Source organism: Tigriopus californicus, chromosome 7, assembly GCF_007210705.1.
Source record: "Tigriopus californicus strain San Diego chromosome 7, Tcal_SD_v2.1, whole genome shotgun sequence".
NCBI classification, from domain to species: Eukaryota; Metazoa; Arthropoda; class Copepoda; order Harpacticoida; family Harpacticidae; genus Tigriopus; species Tigriopus californicus.
The window spans coordinates 14,744,916-14,771,376 of NC_081446.1; the positions used below are offsets into that span (position 1 = coordinate 14,744,916).

At 42.8% G+C, this 26,461-nt stretch overlaps 2 protein-coding genes across 2 annotated transcripts; one reads left to right on the plus strand and one right to left on the minus strand.

Moving 5' to 3' along the window:
• Window positions 1-6,748: 6,748 nt before the first annotated feature.
• On the plus strand, window positions 6,749-8,049 carry LOC131883630 (uncharacterized). Its single transcript, XM_059231142.1, has 5 exons — window positions 6,749-6,910; window positions 6,988-7,173; window positions 7,238-7,435; window positions 7,518-7,737; window positions 7,799-8,049. Exons 1-5 carry the CDS (start codon window positions 6,778-6,780, stop codon window positions 8,043-8,045), a joined length of 984 nt encoding a protein of 327 aa, XP_059087125.1. The 5' UTR covers window positions 6,749-6,777; the 3' UTR covers window positions 8,046-8,049.
• A 16,005-nt stretch (window positions 8,050-24,054) lies between these two features.
• Window positions 24,055-26,461, minus strand: LOC131883236 (putative amidohydrolase YtcJ). The gene is made up of 4 exons (XM_059230660.1): window positions 26,049-26,461; window positions 24,781-25,987; window positions 24,498-24,713; window positions 24,055-24,435 (listed from the first exon to the last, which is right to left on the minus strand). The coding sequence occupies exons 1-4, from the start codon at window positions 26,252-26,254 to the stop codon at window positions 24,217-24,219; spliced, it is 1,848 nt and encodes a 615-aa protein (XP_059086643.1). The 5' UTR covers window positions 26,255-26,461; the 3' UTR covers window positions 24,055-24,216.

Below are 26,461 nucleotides of genomic sequence, written 5' to 3' on the forward strand. Positions count from 1 at the left end.
AGCGGGGGTTCTGGCACCTCTGCATGAGTCCCTTAAAATCAAGTCCAAAGATTTTATCATGAATCTTGAACTCGCAAATCACTTTGTCCACGACAAGAAGAAATTGGAACAAGCTATCCTGTTGACGTTCCCTTGCGGCTCTGCTCTGCTCGCATTGACGTCAGACACTTCCAGTGTGGCCGTGGGAGCCGTGCTCGAACAATTGACCGACGGGCTTTGGCGCCCGCTGGCATTTTTCTTGCGGAAACTTCGACCTTCAGAAATCAAATACAGTGTGTTTGACCGTGAGCTTTTGGCTCTGTATTTGGCCGTGCGTCATTTTCGACATTTTGTGGAAGGGCAGCAATTATCACTATTCACAGATCACAATCCCTTGATATTTGTGTTTTCCAAAATCAGTGATGCCGTTTCTGCTCGCGTCCAACGTCAAATTTCCTTTCTTTCGGAATTTTCCACGGACATCTGACATGTGTCTGGGAAGCAAAATGTGGTAGCTGACGCCTTGTCTCGCATTTGTATGTTGAATGACTTTGTTTCTCCGGCATGTTTGGCTGAAGCCCAGAGAAATGACTCGGAACTGGCAGCAGTTCGTACTTCCCTGACGTCCCTGAAGCTCGCCGACGTCGAGATGTCACCCGGTGGAATCACACTCTGGTGCAATGTGTCCCAGAAAAACCCACGACCTTGGGTCCCTTCTGCTTTGCGCCAAACCGTATTTCAATCCATCCATAGCACGGCGCATCCCAGAACTCGTGCTGGCCGGCATTGGATTGGTCGCCATTTCATTTGGCATGGGCTGAACCGCGATGTCACCCGGTGGACATCAGAATGTCTAGATTGCCAACGCGCCAAGGTCACTCGTCACATCGGGACGGCTGTGGAACACATGGAAGTACCCTCGTCCCGTTTCCAAGTGATTCATCTAGATATTGTGGGTCCTTTGGAAGTTTCGGGTGGTAATCGTCACCTTCTCACTATTATTGATTGCTTCACCCAGTGGCCGGAGGCTATACCAATGCACGATGTGACTGCCCTAACTTGTGCTTGGGCTTTGGATTTGTCAATTTGGTGTACCCGAAAGCATAGTCACCAACTGAGGTGCCCAGTTCACCTCTGCCCTTTGGGACGAGCTCTCAAAGTTAATAGGGACCAAGTTACACCACACCACTTCCTATCACCCTCAGTCCAATGGTCTCATCGAGAGATTTCACCGGCAGCTGAAGGACGCCTTATGTGCACACTTGGCTGGTTGCCATTGGATCCACCACCACCTGCCATGGGTCCTCTATGGCATCCAATGTGCCCCCAAGGACGACACCAACTAATCCCCAGCCCAGTTATTGTATGTATCCAGTCTTTGGGAGCCAGGCATCTTGTGCGTATTCCAGGTGCTCACAATTCGCCAACACAACTTTTTCGTCAGCTCCGCGACCTCATGAGCCAAGTCATTCCACCACCCTCTACCTTTCATAGACAGCTGAAATCGTTTTTGCCCCCCAAGCTCATGACTTGCCTTTTTGCTTGGGTACGTGTGGATAGGGTCAAAAGCCCACTCGAACCTCCTTATGATGGTCCTTTTTCCGTCATTCATCAATCTGCCAAGACCTTTATTTTGGATATCAATTTCAACCTCAAATCTCTGAACAATATAACATCCACAAGGAACCTCAAATCTCTGAACGATACAACATCCACACAGAACCTCAAATCTCTGAACAATATAACATCCACAAGGAACCTCAAATCTCTGAATGATATAACATCCACACAGAACCTCAAATCTCTGAACAATATAACATCCACAAGGAACCTCAAATCTCTGAACGATACAACATCCACACAGAACCTCAAATCTCTGAACAATATAACATCCACAAGGAACCTCAAATCTCTGAATGATATAACATCCACACAGAACCTCAAATCTCTGAACAATATAACATCCACAAGGAACCTCAAATCTCTGAACGATACAACATCCACACAGAACCTCAAATCTCTGAACAATATAACATCCACAAGGAACCTCAAATCTCTGAACGATACAACATCCACACAGAACCTCAAATCTCTGAACAATATAACATCCACAAGGAACCTCAAATCTCTGAATGATATAACATCCACACAGAACCTCAAATCTCTGAACAATATAACATCCACAAGGAACCTCAAATCTCTGAACGATACAACATCCACACAGAACCTCAAATCTCTGAACAATATAACATCCACAAGGAACCTCAAATCTCTGAATGATATAACATCCACACAGAACCTCAAATCTCTGAACAATATAACATCCACAAGGAACCTCAAATCTCTGAACGATACAACATCCACACAGAACCTCAAATCTCTGAACAATATAACATCCACAAGGAACCTCAAATCTCTGAACGATACAACATCCACACAGAACCTCAAATCTCTGAACAATATAACATCCACAAGGAACCTCAAATCTCTGAATGATATAACATCCACACAGAACCTCAAATCTCTGAACAATATAACATCCACAAGGAACCTCAAATCTCTGAACGATACAACATCCACACAGAACCTCAAATCTCTGAACAATATAACATCCACAAGGAACCTCAAATCTCTGAACGATATAACATCCACACAGAACCTCAAATCTCTGAACAATATAACATCCACAAGGAACCTCAAATCTCTGAACGATATAACATCCACACAGAACCTCAAATCTCTGAACAATATAACATCCACAAGGAACCTCAAATCTCTGAATGATATAACATCCACACAGAACCTCAAATCTCTGAACAATATAACATCCACAAGGAACCTCAAATCTCTGAACGATACAACATCCACACAGAACCTCAAATCTCTGAACAATATAACATCCACAAGGAACCTCAAATCTCTGAACGATATAACATCCACACAGAACCTCAAATCTCTGAACAATATAACATCCACAAGGAACCTCAAATCTCTGAACGATACAACATCCACACAGAACCTCAAATCTCTGAACAATATAACATCCACAAGGAACCTCAAATCTCTGAACGATATAACATCCACACAGAACCTCAAATCTCTGAACAATATAACATCCACAAGGAACCTCAAATCTCTGAACGATACAACATCCACACAGAACCTCAAATCTCTGAACAATATAACATCCACAAGGAACCTCAAATCTCTGAACGATATAACATCCACACAGAACCTCAAATCTCTGAACAATATAACATCCACAAGGAACCTCAAATCTCTGAACGATACAACATCCACACAGAACCTCAAATCTCTGAACAATATAACATCCACAAGAAACCTCAAATCTCTGAACGATATAACATCCACACAGAACCTCAAATCTCTGAACAATATAACATCCACAAGAAACCTCAAATCTCTGAACGATATAACATCCACATGGAACCTCAAATCTCTGAACAATATAACATCCACACGAAACCTCAAATCTCTGACAATCACAACAATTCATAGAGCAGTTCAAATCTCTGAACAAAATGACATCCGCAGGGAACCTCAATCAAGTCTCTGATTAAAATTCCATCCACAGAGAACCTCAAGTCTCTGAGAATCAAGGTCTCTACAGAGAACCTCAAATCTCTGAGCAAAATAACATCCACAGAGAACCTCAAATCACTGAACAAAATTCCATCCCCAGAAAACCTCAAATCTCCGAACAAAATTCCATCCCCAGAGTAACTCAAGTGGAATTTTGTTCAGAGATTTGAGGTTCTCTGTGGAGGCCTTGATGCTCTGAGACTTGAGGCTCTCTGTGGAGGCCTTGATGCTCACAGATTTGAGGTTCGCTTGGCATGGAATTTTGTTCAGAGATTTGAGGTTCCCTGTGGAGGCCATGATGCTCAGCGACTTGAGATTCTCTGGGGATGGAATTTTGTTTAGAGATTTGAGGTTTCTGGGGATGGAAGTTTGTTCAGAGATTTGAAGTTCTATGTGGAGGCCTTGATGTTCAGAGACTTGATGTTCTTTGGGGATGTTATTTTGTTCAGAGACTTGAGGTGCTCTGTGGATGTTATTTTGTTCGGAGATTTGAGGTTTTCTGGGGATGGAATTTTGTTCAGTGATTTGAGGTTCTCTGGATGTTATTTTGTGCAGAGATTTGAGGTTCTCTGTGGAGGCCTTGATTCTCAGAGATTTGAGGTTTTCTTGGGATGGAATTTTGTTCACAGACTTGAGATTCTCTGGGGATTGAATTTTGTTCAGAGATTTGAGGTTCTATGTGGAGGCCTCGATGCTCACTGACTTGAGGTTCTCCGTGGAGGCCTTGATGCTTAGAGACTTGATGTTCTCTGGGGATGTTATTTTGTTCAGAGACTTGAGGTGCTCTGTGGATGTTATTTTGTTCGGAGATTTGAGGTTTTCTGGGGATGGAATTTTGTGCAGAGACTTGAGGTTCTCTGGATGTTATTTTGTGCAGAGATTTGAGGTTCTCTGTGGAGGCCTTGATTCTCAGAGATTTGAGGTTCGCTGGGGATGGAATTTTTGTGAAGAGACTTGAGGTTCGCTGTGGAGGCCTTGATGCTCAGAGACTTAAGGTTCTCAGTGGAGACCTTGGTGCTCAGAGATTTAAGGTTCTCAGGGAATGGAATTTTTTTCAGAGACTTAAGAGTCTGTGGGGATGGAATTTTGTTCAGAGACTTGAGGTTCTCTGGGGATGGAATTTTGTTCCGAGACTTGAGATTCTCTGGGGATGGAATTTTGTTCAGGGATTTGAGGTTTTCTTGGGATAGAATTTTGTTCAGAGATTGGAGGTTTTCTTGGGATTGAATTTTGTTCACAGACTTGAGATTCTCTGGGGATTGAATTTTGTTCAGAGATTTGAGGTTCTATGTGGAGGCCTCGATGCTCACTGACTTGAGGTTCTCCGTGGAGGCCTTGATGCTTAGAGACTTGATGTTCTCTGGGGATGTTATTTTGTTCAGAGACTTGAGGTGCTCTGTGGATGTTATTTTGTTCGGAGGTTTGAGGTTTTCTGGGGATGGAATTTTGTTCAGAGATTTGAGGTTCTCTGTGGAGGCCTTGATTGTCAGAGATTTGAGGTTTGCTTGGGATGGAATTTTTGTGAAGAGACTTGAGGTTCTCTGGGGATGGAATTCTGTTCAGAGATTTGAACTTCAAAGAACCAATAATTCCTTCAAGGTAATTCTTCTGGTTTAATTTTCAACGATGTTCCATTTAATCCCCAATGCTTGATCGATGCTGAGATAAAACCAATAAAACTTTTGGAATCTTTAGAAAAGTAAAGTGTTTCGTTGACACAAGAAACAATATCCTACAGGCAATCACAACATCCGACAATATGATGATGCCCCTGCTCATATGGCTTGCACAACACAATGGTCCCTTGAGACCAATTTCTTCGAGCTCTGCCCCAAAGACTTCATCATCCTCTTTCAACACCCAATCTGACCCCAGTGGATTACTAGTTATGGTGGCCCGTTGAGGGAGTGGTGACTTGTGCGAAAGTTCATCAAAATAGGGACTCACTCCAGTCCCATATTTGGGCAGTTTGGACCCAATTCACCCCAGATAAAGTCGCCAGTTTCTTGCTTTAGCAGCCATTTGGAACAGGTTTTTGAGCTAATGTTGGTCTGTTGAATGAACATTTTGTTCGTTCAATATCAATCTGCCGTGTCATTACATTCTTGAAATCACAAATTAAATTCCTGCCATGTTGTGAACAAATATATATTTTCGTCGAAAGTGTTACACACAGATGTCCCCACCGTGTATGTATGTAGGTACAGTAATTTACAGGGATGGTCATAAGTCCTGCAATATACATTTTTAACAAAACGTTGTTCTGCACTCAATTGAAAGTATAATTTTCTCACAACAAACAAGGGCAAAGACTGCACAAACCGTTGCCTTTGGAGTCTGGTCCCAAGCCCCCATTAAAGCGGCTAAAATGGCATCTTGGTGTTTCCTGTCCCTTTTGCTGGCACCTCTCCACTTAGGACCACATCAAAAAAGTCAAAAGATTGAGATCTGATGAGGAAGGAGACCACATGCTCTTGACTCAAAATGGTCCAAAGTTTCCTCACACCAGGCTTGAACCTTGAGTTACTGTTCGTGCAGCCCGTGCCTTTGCCCTTTTTTGTTGTTAGAAGGATTAAAGAAAGTAAGGAGGTCATTTTGAATGACCTTTATATTAATGGAATACAAGATTTTGCCCACTTGATTTTGAAGACCTTCTATTGAGTACACAGCAATATTTCGATAAAAATGTATTTTGCAAGACTTATGCCCATCCCTTCAGATTAATGCGACTCCTGTCCAGGGGTGGTTTGAGCATCTTGGATTGCTTCTCATTCAAGTCGTGTTTGTTTTAAAGAAAGACTGACATCACGGCATGAAATTCTTTTCTGATGTCCACATTTATGAGGTTACCATGGGTTCCCATGAAATATTGTCATTAGGCTTATGGGCTGCCTTGGGGTTCCGTGCTTTAAACTTAACCAATCCAAAGTGTGGCACCACGATGTTCATTAAATCTCAATCGATAATGGATGATTAGCTCAAGTACTTTGAGTCTATTTCCCAACGGCACACCATTGACGTAAACAAAGTCAAAAACAACTTAATCAGGTCAAATTAACCCATGTCAACCAATTATTGAACAACTAATCAATATAAAGGAGCATGCGTACGAGGAAAGCAAATGATTAAAATGCCCTTGGTTTTTGATTAGCGGTTGAGAGTCAAAGTGTAGAAGTCGACATCGTCGGATCAACCATGTCCTCTACGACGACAAAACTCTTAGTAGGGGCAATCTTCACTTTAGTGCCAATCAACGCCTCTCTCAGGACCAATGTTATCATTACTGGCACTACAATGCGACCCAAATTTGTGCGGCAAGAAGGGAAAAGTAAGAAACTGTTTCATTTTTAGGTCATGACCGTAACTATTCAGAATGTTTCAATAGTTTCTATTTTTCAATGTTAGGCTCTTTGGAGTGTCCGGTGGATCACCCTTGGGCTTTTGATTATGGACTTAAGTGCTGCAAAACTTACAAAGGTTTGAGTCGAAATCAAGACCTACGGTACGAACATTCCAGCTCATCTTGTGAGAATGACAAATGGGTCACTTGCCCTGATAGGGAACGCCGATGTCGTTCCAGGGTAGATCCAGGTTAGAAATAATCCGTTTGGAAAAAAGTCCAAATTCAAAACCTCTTCTCGACATTTTCTCGCAGTTACTTGTCCAGAATCCTATCCTTTGGGTTTGATCGAGGAGGGTTGTTGCGAAAGTATAGTATCCCGATATGATCCAGACGCCAATCCGTCATGTTTAGGGGGTATATTAGATCCCTATTCGTCCCCCACGTGTTGCTCTAAACTCTTTGAGGTGAACCTTTGCACTGAAAGGAGGCAAAAATGCCTCAGTTCTACAGGTAAGTCATGAGATCTGAAGAGTAACAGGTTACATATTCTTAATTTGAAGTGATATTCAAACACTTATAAATCATGATTCAGGTTTGTCGAAGAAGATTAACCTCACCATTTTAGACGAAACCACGCTCTATGGCACCCTGTACGCTCGCTATGCTTTAACTGACTCAAAGTGTGACAAAATTTATAACAATTATTGGGTTGCCTCAGGAAAGGGGAGATACTTTATCATAGATTATGGTTATCACATCGTTCCGAAGAAAGTCATTTTAAGAAATGGTCACAATGCCGGTTATAATGACAGGTTGGTGAGATTGATTCAGAAGGTAGGTGTAGCCTACAATTTTGATGTGTTCTATTTTCAGAGCCACTCGAAACTTCAAGATATATGGTTCAGACATCGTACCCCCATCAAATCAAGAGCCTTGGGCCGAATGGATCGAAATGGCTGAAGGGTCGTTTCCACATCCGAACACTTTTGGATTCAAGTTGTGTCGAGTTCCATTAACCACCATAAACTTCAATTCGTCAAGACAACTCAGATATTTCAAGTTTCATGCTGTTACATTTTTTGGTTATGGAGCAAGTCTACAATATATTGGAATATTTTAAGGTCTTTCGTTTGTAATTGTTGAAAAGTTAATGAATCACACTACTCATAAACAAAAATTTGAAAATACGGGCTCCAATGCCTGTCTCTAAGCTTCACCAGCAGGAGCTGCCAAATATGACTAGAAAATGAAAAAAAGGAACGCGTCTTAAGTCCCTTGCTTCGGTTTTCTGCCACCATTATCTAGGTACTCTCGTTGATCTCCTGTTTCTTAATACTATAAAATAGCTTCAGCTCTGGGATATCTAAAATAGGTATTTCCAAATTCGTGATTCCAGAATTTTCAATCCAGGGAGCATGGACAACGATTTCAATCATGTACACAAATGAGTCCCAAACCTTGCCGAAAATAAAGGAGAGTGATGGGAAAAACAGCAACTGCAATGTTTTCCTCGCACCTTGAAAGCAAGCATATTTCTTGAGTGGGGAGAAATGATTTCAGAGGGGACCAAAAGTGGCCCTAATTTATCTCCCCCCTGGATCTTCATATAAGAAAAGCTTTACCATGGAAGCGAGAGGCAAAATTGAGTCTTTAAAGTGCAAGCTATCTATCTTAAAATTTAACCAGACTTTGTCTGTGTCTGCATTGTTGATAAGTTGAGGGTATCGATATAAGTGACAAGGTGTAGAGTTGGGTAAGGGAAGCACGGATATCAGAAGGGATTGAAATGATACTTTATCAAACATGGCAGACAAAAAAATGATTGAAAAGAAAGACGTTGAGGCACCCTGAACTGGAGAATGAATACATTCCGTCTCCGACTCCATTTCACTGGTGACCCCGCCGTTTTTCTCCGTTGGAGAAAATCAATTAGTGAATTAATCAATGGCATCTGAGGATCATAAACCTTCTTCTCAACAACCTCTTTACATAATGTCAGAGCTGTCGAATGGTATCGCAACGGCTGTAAAAGCAGCGTTGGCTGGGATCACCCCAGGGGACTTGTCCTCAACTGTGATCAATGCGGTGCCTCCCAAATTGCCTGTTTTGACCCGGACGATGCCGAACTTTGGTTCACTGCAGTAGAAGAAGAGCTTAGCGTCAAAGTGATCTCGGTGGATTCCAACAAATACTCGCATGCCTTCTCTTCACGCCGGCTTATTGGTGACATAATGCTTACTGTATCCCTTCCTCCCTGGCATCAATAAGTATCAACTCCTGAAAATTCGAGCCAAAAGCCCTCGTCTGAAGAGCAACGAATTCAACGAATCCTAGACGCTCCTCCGTTGGACCAGGCTGAAAGACCTTCGCTCTGGCTTGCCCGAATTCAGTCATTGGCTGGATCTGGAGTCTCTTTGGCCGGGCCTTGGCCTTTGACTATTCTTCTGCAAAAACTCCCAACTCCAGTCAGAGAATTGGCTTCCATTTAAGGTTTGAAATCAAATCACCGATGTAACCAGGGCAGCCGATGACCTGTGGCAATCTACACAACCTGGGAGCACTCAAATCAGCGCGATCCGTCTTGTTGATCGCCCTCACATCGATGGTATTTACCTGTATCATCAGGAGCACGGTTTTAATGCCTGGTTGTATTTTTCTCCATGTAGATTGGCTCGTCATCTTAAAAAAACCGACAAATTCTTCACATGATTTACCGGGAGGACCTCGCCAATCTGGAAATACGCTTCGTCGATGCGCAAAGGTTAACCAGGGGAAGAAACTTAGCAAAACAGAGGACAAACTCCATTCAATTGAAAATCGGCTAGAGGAGACTGGCTTACAAGATTGCCTTCTTTTGGGGGAAGACCCGGCCGACCTTTATTAAGTCTCGCGGAGGTCGGCCCCCTTAGTCATGGCAATTTAGTAAATACTCTCTTTTTAGTTGTCGACTACAATTCTTCCTCGAGATATTTGGTCAATTCTGGTGCCGAAGTCTCCGTTGTTCCTACCAAGGTTACTGACCAAAGCAAACCAATGACCAGTCCCCTCACAGCAGCCAACAAAACGAAAATTTCAACTTTGGGCTCCTGCTCACACACCCTTTAATTTGGTTCCAGATCCTTTTGATGGGCATTTATCGTTGCAGATGTTAATTCACCAATTCTGGGGAGTGATTTTTTACGATCTTCTGGGCCCTTGTTAGACGTCAAGAGACAGCGTTTGATAGATCCAAGTTTTCCACACCTTCCAATTCCCTTGCTTTCGGTCGGTTCTCAGCTTGGAAATGTTTGTGGCTTGGAGTGCTTCGCCGTTGCTGAAGACGCATATCAACGTCTGTTGGTGGATTATCCTTCTCTTTCCACTCCAACATTCAACGCCACCACCATCCCTCACGGAGTCACTAATTTCATAGAAAAACAGATGGACCTCTTCCTCGTGCCAAGCCGAGGCGTTTGGACCCTGAGAGATTAACCGCTGCCAAGGCCTCCATGAATGAAAACGTAAAGCTTGGCATCTAAGTCGTCATTTGCTAGCCTGATTGTTGTTGTGCCAAAAAGCCAAAACCCTTGGAAAAATTGTGGAGATTATGTAGCCCTGAATAATGTAACAAAGCCAGACAAATACCCGCTTCCACATTTACTAGATTTCACGTCCACATTACATGGAAAGAAAATGTTTATTAAATTGGATTTAATGACGGGATATAGTCAAATTCCAGTCGAACCATCTCATACCCACAAAACTGCAGTCACGAGGCCCTTCGAGCTTTTCGAATATCCCAGAATGCCCTTTGGACTTCGCAATGCTAGGAACACCTTTCAACGCATGATGGACTCAATCCTAGGTGATTTGTCTTTTGTTACTTAGATGATCTGTTGATAACTAGCGGTTCTAAAGGTGAACATATCTCTCACCTTCAGTGTGGTTTCAGTATGGCTCTCGGATCATGGTCTCATACTTAGTCCACACAAATGCCAATTTGGAAAGCCTGGCCTCTCTTTTCTTGGCCATTACGTCGATGGATCCGGTACCACGCCTCTCCCTGACGAGGTCAAGGCTGTTCGTAACTTTCCACGTCCAAATACAGTCAGAGGGCTCCAGGAATTCCTTGAATTTATCAATTTTTACCGACGAATCATGCCACTTGTGGCTGAAACCCTTCTTCCACTTTACCAAATTTTGTCTGCAACAGGCAAAGCTCACTGCAAAGCTAGTACGTTCCCTGTGGCCTAGAACGAAAAAGCGATGAGCGCTTTTAATTCCTCCAAGGCCTCCCTCGCCGATGCTACCATGTTAGTGCACCAGGATCCTCGAGCAGAAATAGCACTCACAACAGATGCTTTAGATTTTGCCATCGGCGCGGTTCTCGAACAACGATCAGGAAATTCACCACGGCAACCTCTTGCATACTTAAGCAAAAAATTACGCGAGCCCGAACTTCATTATAGTGCGTATGACTGGGTACTGCTTGCTATTAAGTTAGCGGTGCGGCACTTTTGATGGCAATTCGAAGCCCGAGAGTTCATTGTCTTCACTGACCACTTACCCTTAACTTTTGCTTTTAATCGAAAGGCTCCAGCTTGGACTGCCCGTCAACAACCTACCTTATCAGAGCTTAGCACCTGCTCTCTGGTCATCAAACACATCAAAGCATCAACGGAGCGTTTTTACCTACCGTAAGGAGTGTGCGGGAGTTTGTGAATTTTGATGATGTTGCTGACGCCCAACTTTTTGATCTAGATCTCCAAAGAATTCAGTCCTCCCCATCGAGCTTGGTTTGGAGCGATGTTGACATGGCTGGTGGGAAAATAATTCAGTGTCATATTTCTACTAACCGTCCCAGACCTTGGTCACCCAATTCCTTCCGACGCAAGGCTTTTGAGGCAATTAATGGTTTAAGCCATCCATCAATTCGAACAACTATTAAAATGATATCCGAGCGATTCGTTTGGCACGGCATGGCGGCCCCGGGTCGAAAATGAGCCAAAGAATGCTTAGACTGTCAACGGGCCAAAGTCCATCGCCACGTGTAATCTTCCCTGTGCCTTCGAAGCGTTTCCACCACATCCACGTGGATCTTATCGGCCCTCATCCACCCAGTCAAGGATTCACTCATCTCCTGACAATTATTGACCGTTTCACTTGTTGTCCAGAGGCTATTCCTTTGAACTATATAAACACTGCGTTATTGGGCAGAGCCCTAATTCACGGATGGATATTCTGCTGTAGAATTCATTGCGACATCACCTCGGATCGGGGATTTCAATTTACAAGTCTAGGATGGGACTCAATGGCCAAACTTTATGGCTCATCTATACACAGGACAACATCTTATCAACCTTGCTCCAACGGCCTTGTAGAACGCTTCCACCGCCACCTGAAATCAAGCCTCAGTCAGGCCCGTTGGAGACACCTTACCTTGGTCCATACAAAGTATAGACCCATGCAGCGAAGACTTTCACCCTTGACTATGGTGGAAGGGAGGAAGTTGTCTCAGTTGATTGGCTCAAACCAGCGCATGTGGATTCTTCTACTCCAGTACCTGTTGTTACTCCACCAAAACGGGGACGTCCCCTTGCTTCTCGTTTTGATCATCCTCGCCAACAATTGAGAAAGACACTGACAAATATGCCACCCACTCCGTCGCTTTTCCCCAGTTCTGGCCCTCCTCGTCATGCTCAGCTTTGCCGTAACCCTCCAAGACTGTCTCGTCCTGTACAATTCAATTACTATCTTTGATTCGTTTTGTTCCTTGTCATTTCGTTCGTCATTCTTTGTTCCGCATTGTCCTCATTAGGGGGTTGTGAGGCACCCTGAACTGGAGAATAAACACATTTCGTCTTCGACTCCATTTCAACGTATTTGTAAAAAAAAACTATCATAAATTTGAAATAAGAAAAAGATCAGTGAAAGAAGACAACACGGGAACGTACAGGGAACATAATTGCAAGAAAATGTCCCGCGTTTTCCTGCGATAAGGTCGTAATGACGTTAATTGAAGTAGAGTTACTTTGCTCTTTCAAACAAAAATCGATTTGCGGGTCGAGAACAATGACTGTTTTCTTTATGGGTGGTCTGTGCTGTGCTATTATTAAGAAAGGTAATGACATTGGAGGGATTGACCTCAGTCCGTCATTAGAGGTATCGTTTCCTTACTTCTAATGAATCTGATTTCAGACTGATGGAAATTATCTTCGTATGATCTTATTCGTTTTGACAAAGAAGCAATTCGAAGTCCACTTCTGATGCTCTGAAGCACTGAGAATCGGTCAACTGTTACTTTCCGTAGCATCAACATTCTTTTATAAGATTCATTTGCTTGTGTTTCAATGGTCAACTAAACACATTTTCTCAACCAAACACATTATTTGCCGGTCAAAATTATCAAGAAAAAGAAGACTGGACTTTGAAGGAATTGTGAAGATGTAACAATGGACACAAAGGCCGGTATTTTTCACGATATGATTCTGTCATATATGAAACCGTCATAATACAGTAGTTTTAAAACTACAAGGCCACTGCCCTATCAATTCATGTGGGGAATGACCAGTCAACGCTCAAGCGTATTAGGATTTGACTTGACTTACATTACCTCAATATTGATTGAGGCTAACGTCAGGTTTTCCCTTTTATTACCAAAGTTATATTTTGGGATTTTTGGAACAGCACATGGATATGATTCAGGTATTCAATTTGGACCGTTTAATGACAAGCTAATGAGCGTCCCAGAAAAATCTAGGCAAACTAGCTGATACATCAACCTAGACTGTGTCGTAAATATACAACTGCTCAGATAATTTGCTTGCTAAATAATGAACCTTTGCGGGGACCTTTCAGGCATGCCATTTACAATTTTCAATTGATTAATTGTGATCAAAACATGCTGTAGAATGGATACTATTTTCCTGAAACCAAATTGGCAATTATACTAATCATTGCATTCAATCTACAAAGAGCTTTGAAAACTCGGTCCACCACCAGCATGTCATCGGGATATTAGTGAGAAAGCAGCTCAAACACCGGATAATTGTACCACAGAAGGAAAGGAGTAGCAAGGTTCAAACTCTGGACACACAAGGTGGGGAATGGAAAAGTAGACTTATATTCATGGGTTATTTGAGAGTTAGGGAGATGGTTGTAGCACAGATGAATGACGTGCGACCGAGCAAAACGTGGGTTATTGGGTTAGATCCCAGGTTTTCCCCCCGTTCATCTTTTCTGGTGAATATTCGCCTCGAATGGCGACCCTTACTCCCGGAATGGACCCCTTTCGCCAAAGAGGGAAAAATATTGTATTCGCAATAATATAGTATGGATATTCAATGTCACTTGAGTCTCGCAATAAGGTGTTTTTCTTTGTTTTTGGTGCATGCTTGATATTCTACCAAAAAAGTTTATTGTTTATTACCAAATACAAAAGTATCACAATGAATGCGAAGATTTGCAAAGAAAACCGCCATTTTGCCACAAATATTTTACCTGCAATTGAAACCAAATTATGGTTTGAATGAAGCGATCTTAGCGACGTAATTTCGTTTATTAAAAGCTTTCGTGACTTTTCAATTCTTTAAATGCGGATTCATCATTAGTTCATGATCAAGAACTTGCCAACACCGGCTATTTTAAGCATTTATTCAGCCTTTATATCTGTAGGGTTGTCCATTATTCGAATTGTGAACGCTCGATGTCTCTTTACTATACCTCTACTTTCCATCTCATTCTTCCACTTTCCATGTCTCTGAGCTGACCAATAAAGCTCACTTGTGTTCTGACTTGCAAATTGGAAACGTCTCCGTCAATTCGTGTTCCCACTTCTTTCTGGATATAACAATGTCATTCAGAAATATCCATAAACGAAAAGTCTTTGACAGTTTGCACTGATATCATTTCATTTTTGTTCTTTGGAGATTTTGTCTAATCTAAACTAAAAGTCAAGGGGACGTGACGTATGTAGTTGGTAAGGAAGTTTCCTATTGTGATATTGTAAGCCCTCGGTTTGATTCTCCTCCCCGATCTTTCTCAAAGAAAGTTTCAGACGTTATCCACTTCCACAATCCAGGAACTAATCTGATACCGCAGATGACACGGCCTTTCGGAACAAGTTGGACGATGTACGACCGACTTTTTTTTTTTTTGGTTTGTTTTTTCACGGGCTAAATTCGGTGGTAGGATGAGGCTCTCGCCATAACCACTAGCACCTTCAATTCCCAAAAACATTTGCTAGCGAGACATATGAAAGATTGGAGACCAAGTCAATAAAAAGATGCTTAAAAAGTCAATCTAGCCAAATTCAGGCCTAATTTGGATCACCCAGTTGAAAACACTTTTGAAGTCTTGGATGAGGATCATCAATCTTTTATGGTAGCAATCGCATTTGGGAAAGTTTCTGGGACGAAATGTAAAGCTTTGGAAGCGCCAAGTGACAAATAATTTCGAGGAGTAGAACTGCTGATGAATATTGGACCTGAAAAGCGAAATTCGCCTCGCGATAAGGTAACTTTAGAGGAATCAACATTATGGATGGTAGAGCCATTGGCCGAGCTAATTGTTTTATCAGTAGGGTGGGGAATGATACCGAGACGGTTGGCATTGTTCAAAGTCAAGTTGAGGAAAAACTATTTTATCCATTCCCGAGCCGTATTATCACGGCGGCCCACACACACATCAGCTACAAATCAGAATCTTTTTTGGCAGGCATAAAGTTAATTTTTTTGCCAAATTTATGGGAAATTCCCACGAGTTGTGGGATACACCTTGTATCAGTTTGTATTGATTTTGATGACCAGCAACGTTTGGATGCCTTTCATTTGGATTCATCAAGCAAGATAATTGATGGGCTCAGTCATTTCACTTTCCTTTATATTTTTTGCTTTTTAATGTAACTTTCAATGCCTGGCTTGTTGCCAAGATGACGGTCCTCTCTTCGCCAAACTGAGAGAGCTTGATGATCCCAACATTTATGATTTGACGTGTACGTAGGGCGTTCTTACATGAGAACATGCTGAAGGACACTGTAACGTGGCTAGACCATGGCCGAACAATGTGCAGGTGAAATATTGGCGGTGGTTGCAACCAGTTGTGGAGGATGTGGTCATCCCCATTGGCGCCAACTTTGTCCTTTTCGGGATAAGCCATGTTTTGTTTGCGGCAAGGTGGGCCATATATCAAGCAATCTGTCGTCAGCAGAGCCCATCACAGAGCCTTTCCACGGGGGGTTCAAAAGGGAACGAAGACGTCGAGTCGAGGTTCACCGGCCATCAAGTAAGATGGCGAGAGCAGTCGTTCACCTCCGACTGGTCGTGTGAACACCATAACGAGGGAGACAAAGTTGTCATCGAGTATGGACTTGATTACGGTTATGGGATTGGATCAAGCCGAAAAGGAATTCAATCTGACTGGCTTGCCGGACTCAGGAGCAACCCGAATAGTGCTTCCTGTCGGAGCATGTCCAAGAGGAACGACGCTTGTCCCTTCACACAATTTATTAATTGCTACAATTTAAAGATCAAGTTCACAATCATATCGCATCTTTTGAGATTATTCAACATTTGAATGTTTTTTTTTTCATTGATATCATTATGTTTATTTAGAGATATATTGCTCAATTAATAGCCAAAATTCGCTCATTTCACAGCATATCCTCATAGGTGACCCCTGCCGTATTATATCAAATGAATTTACCCACCTGGCACCTGAATGCTTCGTAGTGCCTAAGTGTTGAGTGAGTCATTTTAAGTCATTTATAGCAAAAAATACCAAGCAGGTAAATGCAAGGAGAATGAACACGCAATAAAAGGGCCCCTCATTGCACCCGCTCATCAGATTGATAACGATTACCCATCATTGGTTTGATACCGAGTACGCATCATCAGATTGGAACGCGCATTCTTTCTTTGCGGATTTCCTTACCGATACTGGAAATGGGATCCCCCGAAGTTCAAGACGGAAAAAGGTATTAATATTACTTGTTTTATATTCAAATATTATTTAATGCACCAACAAATCACAATTGGCGGATCTGGCTAGCCTTTGATAGTAGGGTTGATGAGGTACGTGTATTTTAATCAAAAACTTGTCCAAGTCTGACTTAATAGATACTGGATCAATATCTACTAGGTGTTCCATATGTCCTCGGACACGGTTTAAAAACCTTGTAGCTCAGTGATTAAGAACAATGTTTAAAACGAATTAATCGTAAGGGTTTCTTGGCATATCTAGCTAAATCTTTCGTTTGCACACCTGATCTTAGTTTTGCCTTTTTGTGTTTGAAGCACTGATGGAAAAAATCTGCGAAAAATTAATTTTGCGGATCGAGGCTGAAGACAGCGCCAGGATCGTTGCGGACCAACTTAAGCATCGCCAGGAGCACCGTTTGCAGAGTTAAGAACGCGTATGATGCCATTGGCAACGTCAGTGATTGCCTAGAATGAAAAGGAACCAAACTACTTCGACTTTCATTGATCTAGATCAAGGGCAACTTAGATGGCACCCATATAGCCGGATTCTTGGTGAAAAGTGGCCCTTAGCAGCAACTACAGCGCCGGGAATTGGGTGTGGTAGCAGGATGGTGATCCCCGTCACACTTTTGACATTATGCAGCAGTACCTAGGGTTGAAGATGAGCTCCAATAAGTTCTGGCCCCAAGAATTTTGGCCACCCTCATCCCTGAACCTGAATCCATTTGATTTATTCATCTCGACGCATATTGAGGAGAGGAGGGCCTTCAGAGTCTTCCACCCAATGGTAGACTTCTTCATATGGGCGTTCAAATCCTTATGGAGGCAGTTGGCGGTGTTCATTGGTGCCAATGGAGAGGCTGTTAGAAAAGTAAACTAATGTAAATTGTGTGCTTGTCATCTTATTGTGACTTTACTCATTTATCGGAACGAGTTAACTTCAGTTTTAGTAATACTGAATAAGCCCAACCATGATCATCCAACGGATTTGACGACTTGGCCCCTTCGCCATTTGGCCGCTTGTTTGATGTGCAAGAAGAACCGCTCAAGCGTGCGTTGCTTCGGCCCGATCGGGCTTTCGGCCCACTTTGGAAAACGAAAAAGAGCGAGAAAATATGAAACTCCTTCCTCTTATTAAAGACTTCCTTGGTATGACACTAAGTTAAGCGCACCAAAGCGGATGGATAACCCTCAATTCCACTCCAAAACAATGTCTTCATATGAGTCCCAGATCCAAACCAAACACATGAAAAAAATATGCCGTTCTACGAGTACTACATGGCTTCAGTTACCCTTCAGGCACCCTTAACCGTACTTTGAACGTTTTAGACACCACTTGTGTTCTTCTGGGCAGCCCTGGACCTCCTCCACTACTGTTTCTGATGTTGATATGTTGATGCAAACAGTTCTTAACAGTGGAGGAGGAATTTACTCACGGGATTCTCCGAGTTAGTGGCGGGCTTTTTGGCACGTTTGTACAAGCCTGCCATCTTGGACGAGGTCGATGAAGAGAGCAGGTTCTCCACTTTCAACCTTTGGTGGGCTGACTTCTACATTTTCTGTTGAAAAATACATAATTTGAATCCGGTTTTGGTGTGACTGCAGTTAATCATACCTGAAGAGTAACGTAAGCTTTAGAACTAACCCGTAAGGCACGAACTTTTACAAAGATGTGTTTGGTTGAGATCTAGGACTTCTGCAAACTCAATGCCTTGAAANTGCCATCTTGGACGAGGCCGATGAAGAGAGCAGGTTCTCCACTTTCAACCTTTGGTGGGCTGACTTCTACATTTTCTGTTGAAAAATACATAATTTGAAAAGGAAAATTGGAGTGATATTGGTCCGGAAGAGTTGAAGAACTATTGGAAGGGGAAGATTATTGATGGGAAGTCTATTGCATATGTATCCAATCCTGGCCCTGGCCTTAGTTATTGCGGACTGGAGGTGATTGGTGAAGGAGAGTTGGGTGGAGAATGTGAAACCGACATAATTAAAATTATTGACGATTTCAATCGGACCATGGTGGATTTGGAGGAGGTGGGAGGCAGACGACCTTTACGGAAAACCATGGCTTTCGTCTTGATTGTATTGACTTGAAGGCCATTCTCTTGGCAATAACCGTGGAGTGCAATGATGGCATTTTGCAATTCCACAGCTGAATCAGCCAAGAGAACCAGGTCGTCTGCATATTGAAAATATTGAACAGAAACATGATTAATGGTGGGGCCTTTGGTGTGTGAGGGCTTTGGGCAGGTCGGATACATAAAGATTGAAAAGAATTGGCGATAGTGGATCCCCCTGCGGAAGGCCAATGGAAATACAGTAGCAGGGGGATAGGTCCTCAGCAGAACGAAGGGAGCATCTGAGTCCTGCGTAGATGTTGGACAGCAGGACTCAGATTGTACGCGGAACTCCCCACACTTGGAGTTTGAGGAATAACCGCGTTCGGTCCACCCTGTCGAATGCTTTGGAGAAATCCACAAAGCATCCGCACACTCTCCTCTTATTGCAGATGTTGGAATGCACAATTTCATAGAGGAGAGTAGTTACCGTAGTGGTTGAGCGGAAAACCGAATTGGAACTTGGGAAGGAGATTCCTATCCTCGGTCAATTCGGAGAAGCAGGCAGCTAGTAGGGTGAATATCATCTTCAAGAAGGGGTTCTCCAGGGCGATGGTCCAATGGTTGTCTGGGATGTCCCTGGGCCTTTTCTTATGGATGAAGATGATAGCTGATTCCATCCACTCTGGTGTGAAGAAAGAAGAATGGAGGGCGAGCCGGAAGAGGTCTCGGAGGAATGGCTGGGCGTGGGTCCGGAGAAAAAGTTGGAATGGAGAGACCCCTGATGTTGAGGGGGCTTTGCTCTTCATCTTCTTGAAGTCCACGTCTATCTCGGGATCCGTGAAAAGCTGCAAAAGGGGATGGTGTTCTTCTGGGCAGCCCTGGACCTCCTCCACTACTGTTTCTGATGTTGATATGTTGATGCAAACAGTTCTTAACAGTGGAGGAGGAATTTACTCACGGGATTCTCCGAGTTAGTGGCGGGCTTTTTGGCACGTTTGTACAAGCCTGCCATCTTGGACGAGGTCGATGAAGAGAGCAGGTTCTCCACTTTCAACCTTTGGTGGGCTGACTTCTACATTTTCTGTTGAAAAATACATAATTTGAATCCGGTTTTGGTGTGACTGCAGTTAATCATACCTGAAGAGTAACGTAAGCTTTAGAACTAACCCGTAAGGCACGAACTTTTACAAAGATGTGTTTGGTTGAGATCTAGGACTTCTGCAAACTCAATGCCTTGAAATGGAATTGAATTCAATATTGAGTTCAATATTCAATTGCAATGGTGCGCTGACCTAACTGTTGTACTCGTGATACTATCTCTGGACTTGAACGTGCGATATATCCAACCACATGTTTGAAAAGCTTTGCCAACTTTCAACTGGATATGCTCATTGAACTTTCCATTATCTTGGAGGATTACGTCTAAATCCTTCATTGGCGAAATCTTGTGAAGGCGTTCATCATCTACTAATGGAGAGTCTAATGGCGTGACCCACAGGTCATTGAACGGAATTTCATTCCATTCAACGCCATATTTCTATTAGCAGTCCAAGAGTAAATTTGGTCTAGGATCTCCATCAGACAACTGGAATGCTGACGATTCCTACCGCCAACTAATTTTGTACCATCAGAATGGGAGGAGACACTGCCGTTGCTACTAAGCTTCTGAAGTGGAGCAATGAAGATGTTGAAAAGGAGAACCCCAAAAAATGAAGCCTTGAGGAACACCCGACTTGACCTCATGCATGTCACTCAGGGATCCCTCGGCCTTAACTTATTGCTTCCTACCACAAATGAAACTTCTTAGCCAATTGAGAACCTTGCCTTGGATCCCAATCTCATGGAGCCTGTTAACTAAAAGGCCATGATCTACCTTGTCAAAGGCCTTGGCAAAGTCGAGATAAACTACATCGACTGATTCATGCCTTTCCAGTCCCTCAATGACCTGCACTAAATGCTCAATCAGTTGGGTAACCGTGCTAAAATGTGCTAGGCACCCATTCTGCCTACAAGGAATGACTTCATGGATACAAAGAAATTCAACCTATTTGAACTTCATGATCTTCTTAAGCACCTTCGCAATAGTCAAAGAAAGAGAAATTGGCCTATAATTACAGGAGAGAGACTTTTTTGGGGTTGTTTTCTCACAGCTGAACACATCCTCCCTTCCCTTCCAACCCATGGGTGCCATCAGAGGGCGGCATTTGCCGTCAGGAAGGTGGAAAGTGCACAACTTTAACGCTTCCTCTGATAGAGGGACCTGGTAGTACCGATGCACTGCGTCCAGTTTGGCAAATATTAGTCAATGACAAGGCGGACTCTACCATTGGGCTTTGGCACGAAGTGTGCGGTGTAAGCCCATGGTGTTGGTTCCGTCTCCCTAACTAGTAGCGATGGGATCAAATAAATTTCCAAAATCAGGATTGCTAGGTAGCTAGGAAAGTCAAAGCACTAGCCGTTTCCAACGTAACGAAAAAAAGCAACCCTGTATTGATCGGAGAAAAATCAGAGTTACTTTTTGCCACTAACTAACGGGTTTCCAATATTCCGCTAATGATGCCACATGCCGCTGAAAATGTAAAATTGTAGCCAATGACGCAACCTCCCGTGATTAAATATTTGATCCCATCAGTACTAACGAGTGCCCTGTACTAAGCTAGTACACGGACCTCTGGAGATATGGACTGCAAACGGAAGCAAAAATATCCTAATTCCTAAATCGCTCATCTTATTCAAAATAAGCACTTCATACGACCACAAGGTCTTGTTGAGTATATGAACTCAGCCAAGTTTGAGCCCAAACCTGTGATTAGGGAACTCAGGAGACATGTTCAAAGTTATGTAGTAAACGCTACATAAAATTAGAATTTTCGGCCTGCTCTTGGTCAGCTACATAAGCTTTTGACAACATAACTTTGAAGCGATCAACTTTGCATGCAAATGATAGAAAATTGACCTACCGTTAATTGAATAGATCTACGTTTCTTACTTTATTACTTTAATTCGAAAAGTGGCTCAGAGTGGCTATGACCAAGAGCAGGCCGATTTGCCGGCAAGCTCGTTCGCAGTCCATATTTCTAGAAGTCCGTGAATAGTACGAAAGTGACGTCAGCGCACCATTGCGGTTGAATTTTGAAACTTCAATTCCGTTCTCTCCACTCTGAGAAATGGCTGAGATAAGGCAGCCAGAGTAACCAGGGTTGACCTCGAAGCCTGCACGGAATAGGGTATTAATTTGGGATCTAAGTTAGGAGAGAATTACTGAGGCTTTTGATTTCAATGATTTTGAAGTAATGTAATATCTTGAAATTGCCTTTTTGCATTGAATAAGGCTTATATCTTTACCTGAAAGAGCTTTTTTTGCTGTGAATAATCTTTAGTGATTATTTGACCCCCAAAAGATTTTTCTTAGCCCTGATCATGACAGACCTCATGCCGTTGCGATTCTTCTGCGAGCCCTTGATGGTGCCATGCGATGGGTTGTCATTGCGATGAGAATACGTCTCCTGCTATTAGTGCAGCTCCTGTGCTAAATGCAAGGACCTCATTGGTCTTTGTGAGATCTTTGATCCGGGGGGAAGGCGTAGCGATATGCTAATTCGAGCTACTGCGTTAGCTCCAATCCCTTATGAATACCGTTGTTTGTGAAATACAATACCAGTATGATCTTAACCGATCTACTCATTGCACCTTGAATGACCGTGCGGCCTTCATTGTATTACAGAATACAATCATTTTTAGAATTAGTTTATTTGAATAAGCAAACAAACAAGGAAAAAAAGCCAATCTGAACACATCAGTATTTCGTAATGCTTTTACATAAGCTTAATGGTCCATTTAGACGACCCCACTTTCAGACAAAGGACGAAGAAGCTATTTTCAATCTTTGACTCATTAAATAAGGTGCGGGATTACTTTAAGGGCGACCAAGATCGGTAAAACAGGAAAATATTCTTAGCACTGTTTTGCTCCATCAGATTGTTCAGTTTACGCAAATTATTGAGTGACTCTTACGCACATGGTTGGAGTAGTGATTTGGAATTGTGAGGCATTGAACCTCCAGTTTCCAATGACATGGTTTGATCGATTTATTTATGGCCACCTTTGGTACAATTTGAACCCCGCATTTAGAGGAGGAAAACAAAAATTGAATTTGCGGAAGAAAAATATATAGTTCTTTACGCAACCTTGGTTCCCTGCTTTTTTTTTGGTTGTGGGTGCACCTCGCCCGGCCAGTGAAGCCAGCCATCGCATCATCCAAGTCCAAATTCCGATAGGCAGTTTCAAGTCCGGTATCGGATTGGTTCTCCGTCTGTGGGTGTGGTTAGCGTCTAAAAGTTTCCTTGAGAAAGGTCGGGGAGAAGAATCGAACCGGTGACCTCTCCCATGCTAGGAAACTGCGCTAACCACTACACCACTTCTCCTCCCTTTGATTTTGCTTTTTTGTTCTGATGCTTAATTGAGTAGGGTAACTGACAATCCTAAGGCTGAACGAAATTCTCCAATAAAATCAAGAACCAAAGAACCACATGACACCAAAGAAAAAAAAATAAACGTAAGCGTTTTTGTGATGTTTTATCTATTTCTTAGCGGACTTCCTTACCGCTACTGGGATTGGAATCCCAGCAGTTCAAGACGAGTATGAAAACGAAATCGGCGTTGTCCATCGAGGTCGCTAGAAATCGAATGGTACACTGATGTCTCTTTTATCGCTTAATGTGTGTACAGTTCCCGGCTTGTGGCAAAGGCCATGGAGGTATTTAAACATGTAGATAATCATATTTCGTTCGTATCTTCTTTGAATACTGTGCAGCTCCAAGGATTTGAGCCGATCCCAATAACTTAAATGGCTCATGTCTGTAATATTTCGCGTGAAACTCCTCTCTTTTAATCTTATTTAGACTTGGTACGGTCATGGGAGCCCAAACGGGGGATGCATACTCCAAGTGCGACAATTGATTTTTATCAAGTTTTCGTGGTAAACGGGTCTCGAGATTTGAAGGTGTGTTATATCCATCTGCATTTTGATCTATTCAAAATTAATTACTAACTGGCTTTAAATCATTTCCCTAAATATATATGCCCTCATGGGGAGTATGTGTTGAAACAGTTACGTCATTGATCTTTATTGATAGCCTTGTCTATTTGCATTTTGAAATAAGCCAGCGTTTCATGTAACACATTTTTTGCTTCTTTGATAATGAATGGCCCCATCATTTTACGTGGATACGTTCAGACAAAAAAAGGAATATCGTGATTCTTGTTCGATCGTTTAAAGCTTTTGATTCGTTTTCCAAATGTCCTCTCCTTCCAAAACTGTGAGCAGAACTTTAGTTTTTCTGATTTCGTTGTAACGTCCTTGATACTCCAAATTGAAGATGTCCTTGTCCACGACGACGAAATCTGCATCCTTTCCTACTTCCAAGGATCCCGTTCTATCTTCTTGCCTCATGGAAAAGGCCCCATTGATCGTGTACAACTCAACAGCAGTCTAAATCAAAGCCAACAACGGCTTAATGAAAAAGGGTTTGTCAATTAACTTCAAACTCTAACCTTTAAGTCAATGGATTGATCGGATCGTTGGAGGGCATTGGCCAAACCGTTAAATGGGTTCACATCTGAGACGTCGTAATCGCTACTCATGGTGACTTTGGCTCCGGAATCCACCAAACTCTTTAATGGAATCGTGTCATGAGCCTTGGCCTTACCCACAAAGCTTTCTAGTTCCTTGTGACCGGGTGAACCTGGCATAGTGAAAGTCCCGGCAACCTGTGCGCAAGCGAAAACAAAATAATTATGGGTCAACTCTAAGAGTGCCTTGAAAAGTATTTCCTACTTGTCCATCAGCAATGACTCCCAAAGTCTTGAACCGTGGAATGTCTTTCGTATTCAAAAGCTCGACATGGGTCAACTTGTGGCGGGTTTCAACGGTGGCATCAGGTTTGGCATCTTCAATAGCATTGAGAGCCTCTCGCCCAGCACCATCTCCCACTTGATGGATGATGAAATCGTATCCCTCGCCTCCGTTCAAATTTTGCAGTTGAGACAAGTACTCAAATAAGCGATTCTCTGTGAAATAGTTCATGCCGTGATCTCCAATTTGGAGATCGGGATCTTTCCTCACATATGGCTCCAAAACTTTGGCTGTTCTAGTGGGAAGGATGCCGTCCATGTAGACTTTGATTTGAGACTTTTTCAGCCGCTTGGCTGGGTTCCGTTGGAAGAAGCTTTTGAGCTTGGCAATCTGCTCCGTGTCATTCATGGCTGGATAGGCCCACATACTCAAGATCATCTTGGCGGTGAGTTTACCCTCGGCCTCCACTTTTTCCCAGGCCTTGTCGTGCTCTCGTTTCCAATAGTTTCTGGCATCCACGGCTGATGTGATTCCATGTTTGGCCAAAACGAAAAGTGAAGCCAGAGCAGCATCATAGTTCATTTGTCGCAAATTCGGATACATTTTTGGATCCAGGGCCTTTTCAAACATTTCAATGCCAGCATTTTCAAGAACAATCCCATTTGGTTCTCCGGTGTTCGGGTTTTTCATGTAGATATTTCCATTTTCGTTCTTGGTATCTTTGGTCACGCCAGCCAATTCCAAAGCTTTGGAGTTGACCCAAACGGAATGCGACGTGAACTCCATCATGACGGCAGGGATAGCATTTCCTAGATCGTCTACGATTAAGGGGTCCAAAAGATCCTTGGGGTTTTTGCCCGGATTATCAGCCACGTATTCGAGCAACGTATAAACAGAATGTCCCCAACCTAATGTCCAATTTGTGCCCTTTTGATTGTGAAAACAACCCTCTTCAAACACATGCAATTGGTCCTCAGGCTTGGTATCCCGTTGCAATTCGCAAGTTCCAGCGGCCTTATGGTTGGCCTCAAGGGGGTGCATATGGGGATCATGAAACCCTGGCAGGATCGTCTTCCATTTCAGATCAACGATACGAGATTTTTTTGGCTTGTTATGCTTCATAGCCTCCACGTTTGACCCAACGAATGTAATCTTACCTTTAGCGACAACCATAGCCTCTTTTGGATACCTAACGAAATGACAACATTGGTATCTCTTCAAGCAAGCAATAGGTTCAATTTCAATCTTACATGTGCCAATAAGGATCGGTTTTATCAACAGTATAAATCACGCCATTTTTATAGATCACAGATTCGGAGGGTCGGTTGCATTCTAAGTTGTTGTAAGGACAATCATAACATTTGCCTTTGAATTTTCTATAGCCCAAAGAGCAATCATAGTCCGCTCCAACAACTTGGAAAGCCAGCAATGAACACAACGCAATGAGAAGTAGCATTCTGAAAGTGTTCACTTGGGTCCGCTTTCCCAATTCTAGAGACTCTGGTCCTAAGCTATATATGTGAGCTATATATGTACTCGTACTACCTTCAGCGAGCACAAGTGTTTTTCAGAATCTTCATTCCCAAATATCAAAAGAACCTCTAATGGAACACTTTTCGATATCGAAAGAAAATATCGCAATTATATGCTAGAACATTTCAAG

Excerpts from the sequence above, each read along its gene's own strand:
- LOC131883630 (XM_059231142.1), top strand. The coding sequence starts at position 6,778 with ATGTCCTCTACGACGACAAAACTCTTAGTAGGGGCAATCTTCACTTTA. Across the intron at positions 6,911-6,987 it reads TGTGCGGCAAGAAGGGAAAA|GCTCTTTGGAGTGTCCGGTG; the intron begins GTAAGAAACTGT and ends TTTCAATGTTAG. Across the intron at positions 7,174-7,237 it reads TCGTTCCAGGGTAGATCCAG|TTACTTGTCCAGAATCCTAT; the intron begins GTTAGAAATAAT and ends ATTTTCTCGCAG.
- LOC131883236 (XM_059230660.1), bottom strand. The coding sequence starts at position 26,254 with ATGCTACTTCTCATTGCGTTGTGTTCATTGCTGGCTTTCCAAGTTGTT. Across the intron at positions 25,988-26,048 it reads ACCGATCCTTATTGGCACAT|GTATCCAAAAGAGGCTATGG; the intron begins GTAAGATTGAAA and ends TCATTTCGTTAG. Across the intron at positions 24,436-24,497 it reads ATCAATCCATTGACTTAAAG|ACTGCTGTTGAGTTGTACAC; the intron begins GTTAGAGTTTGA and ends GCTTTGATTTAG.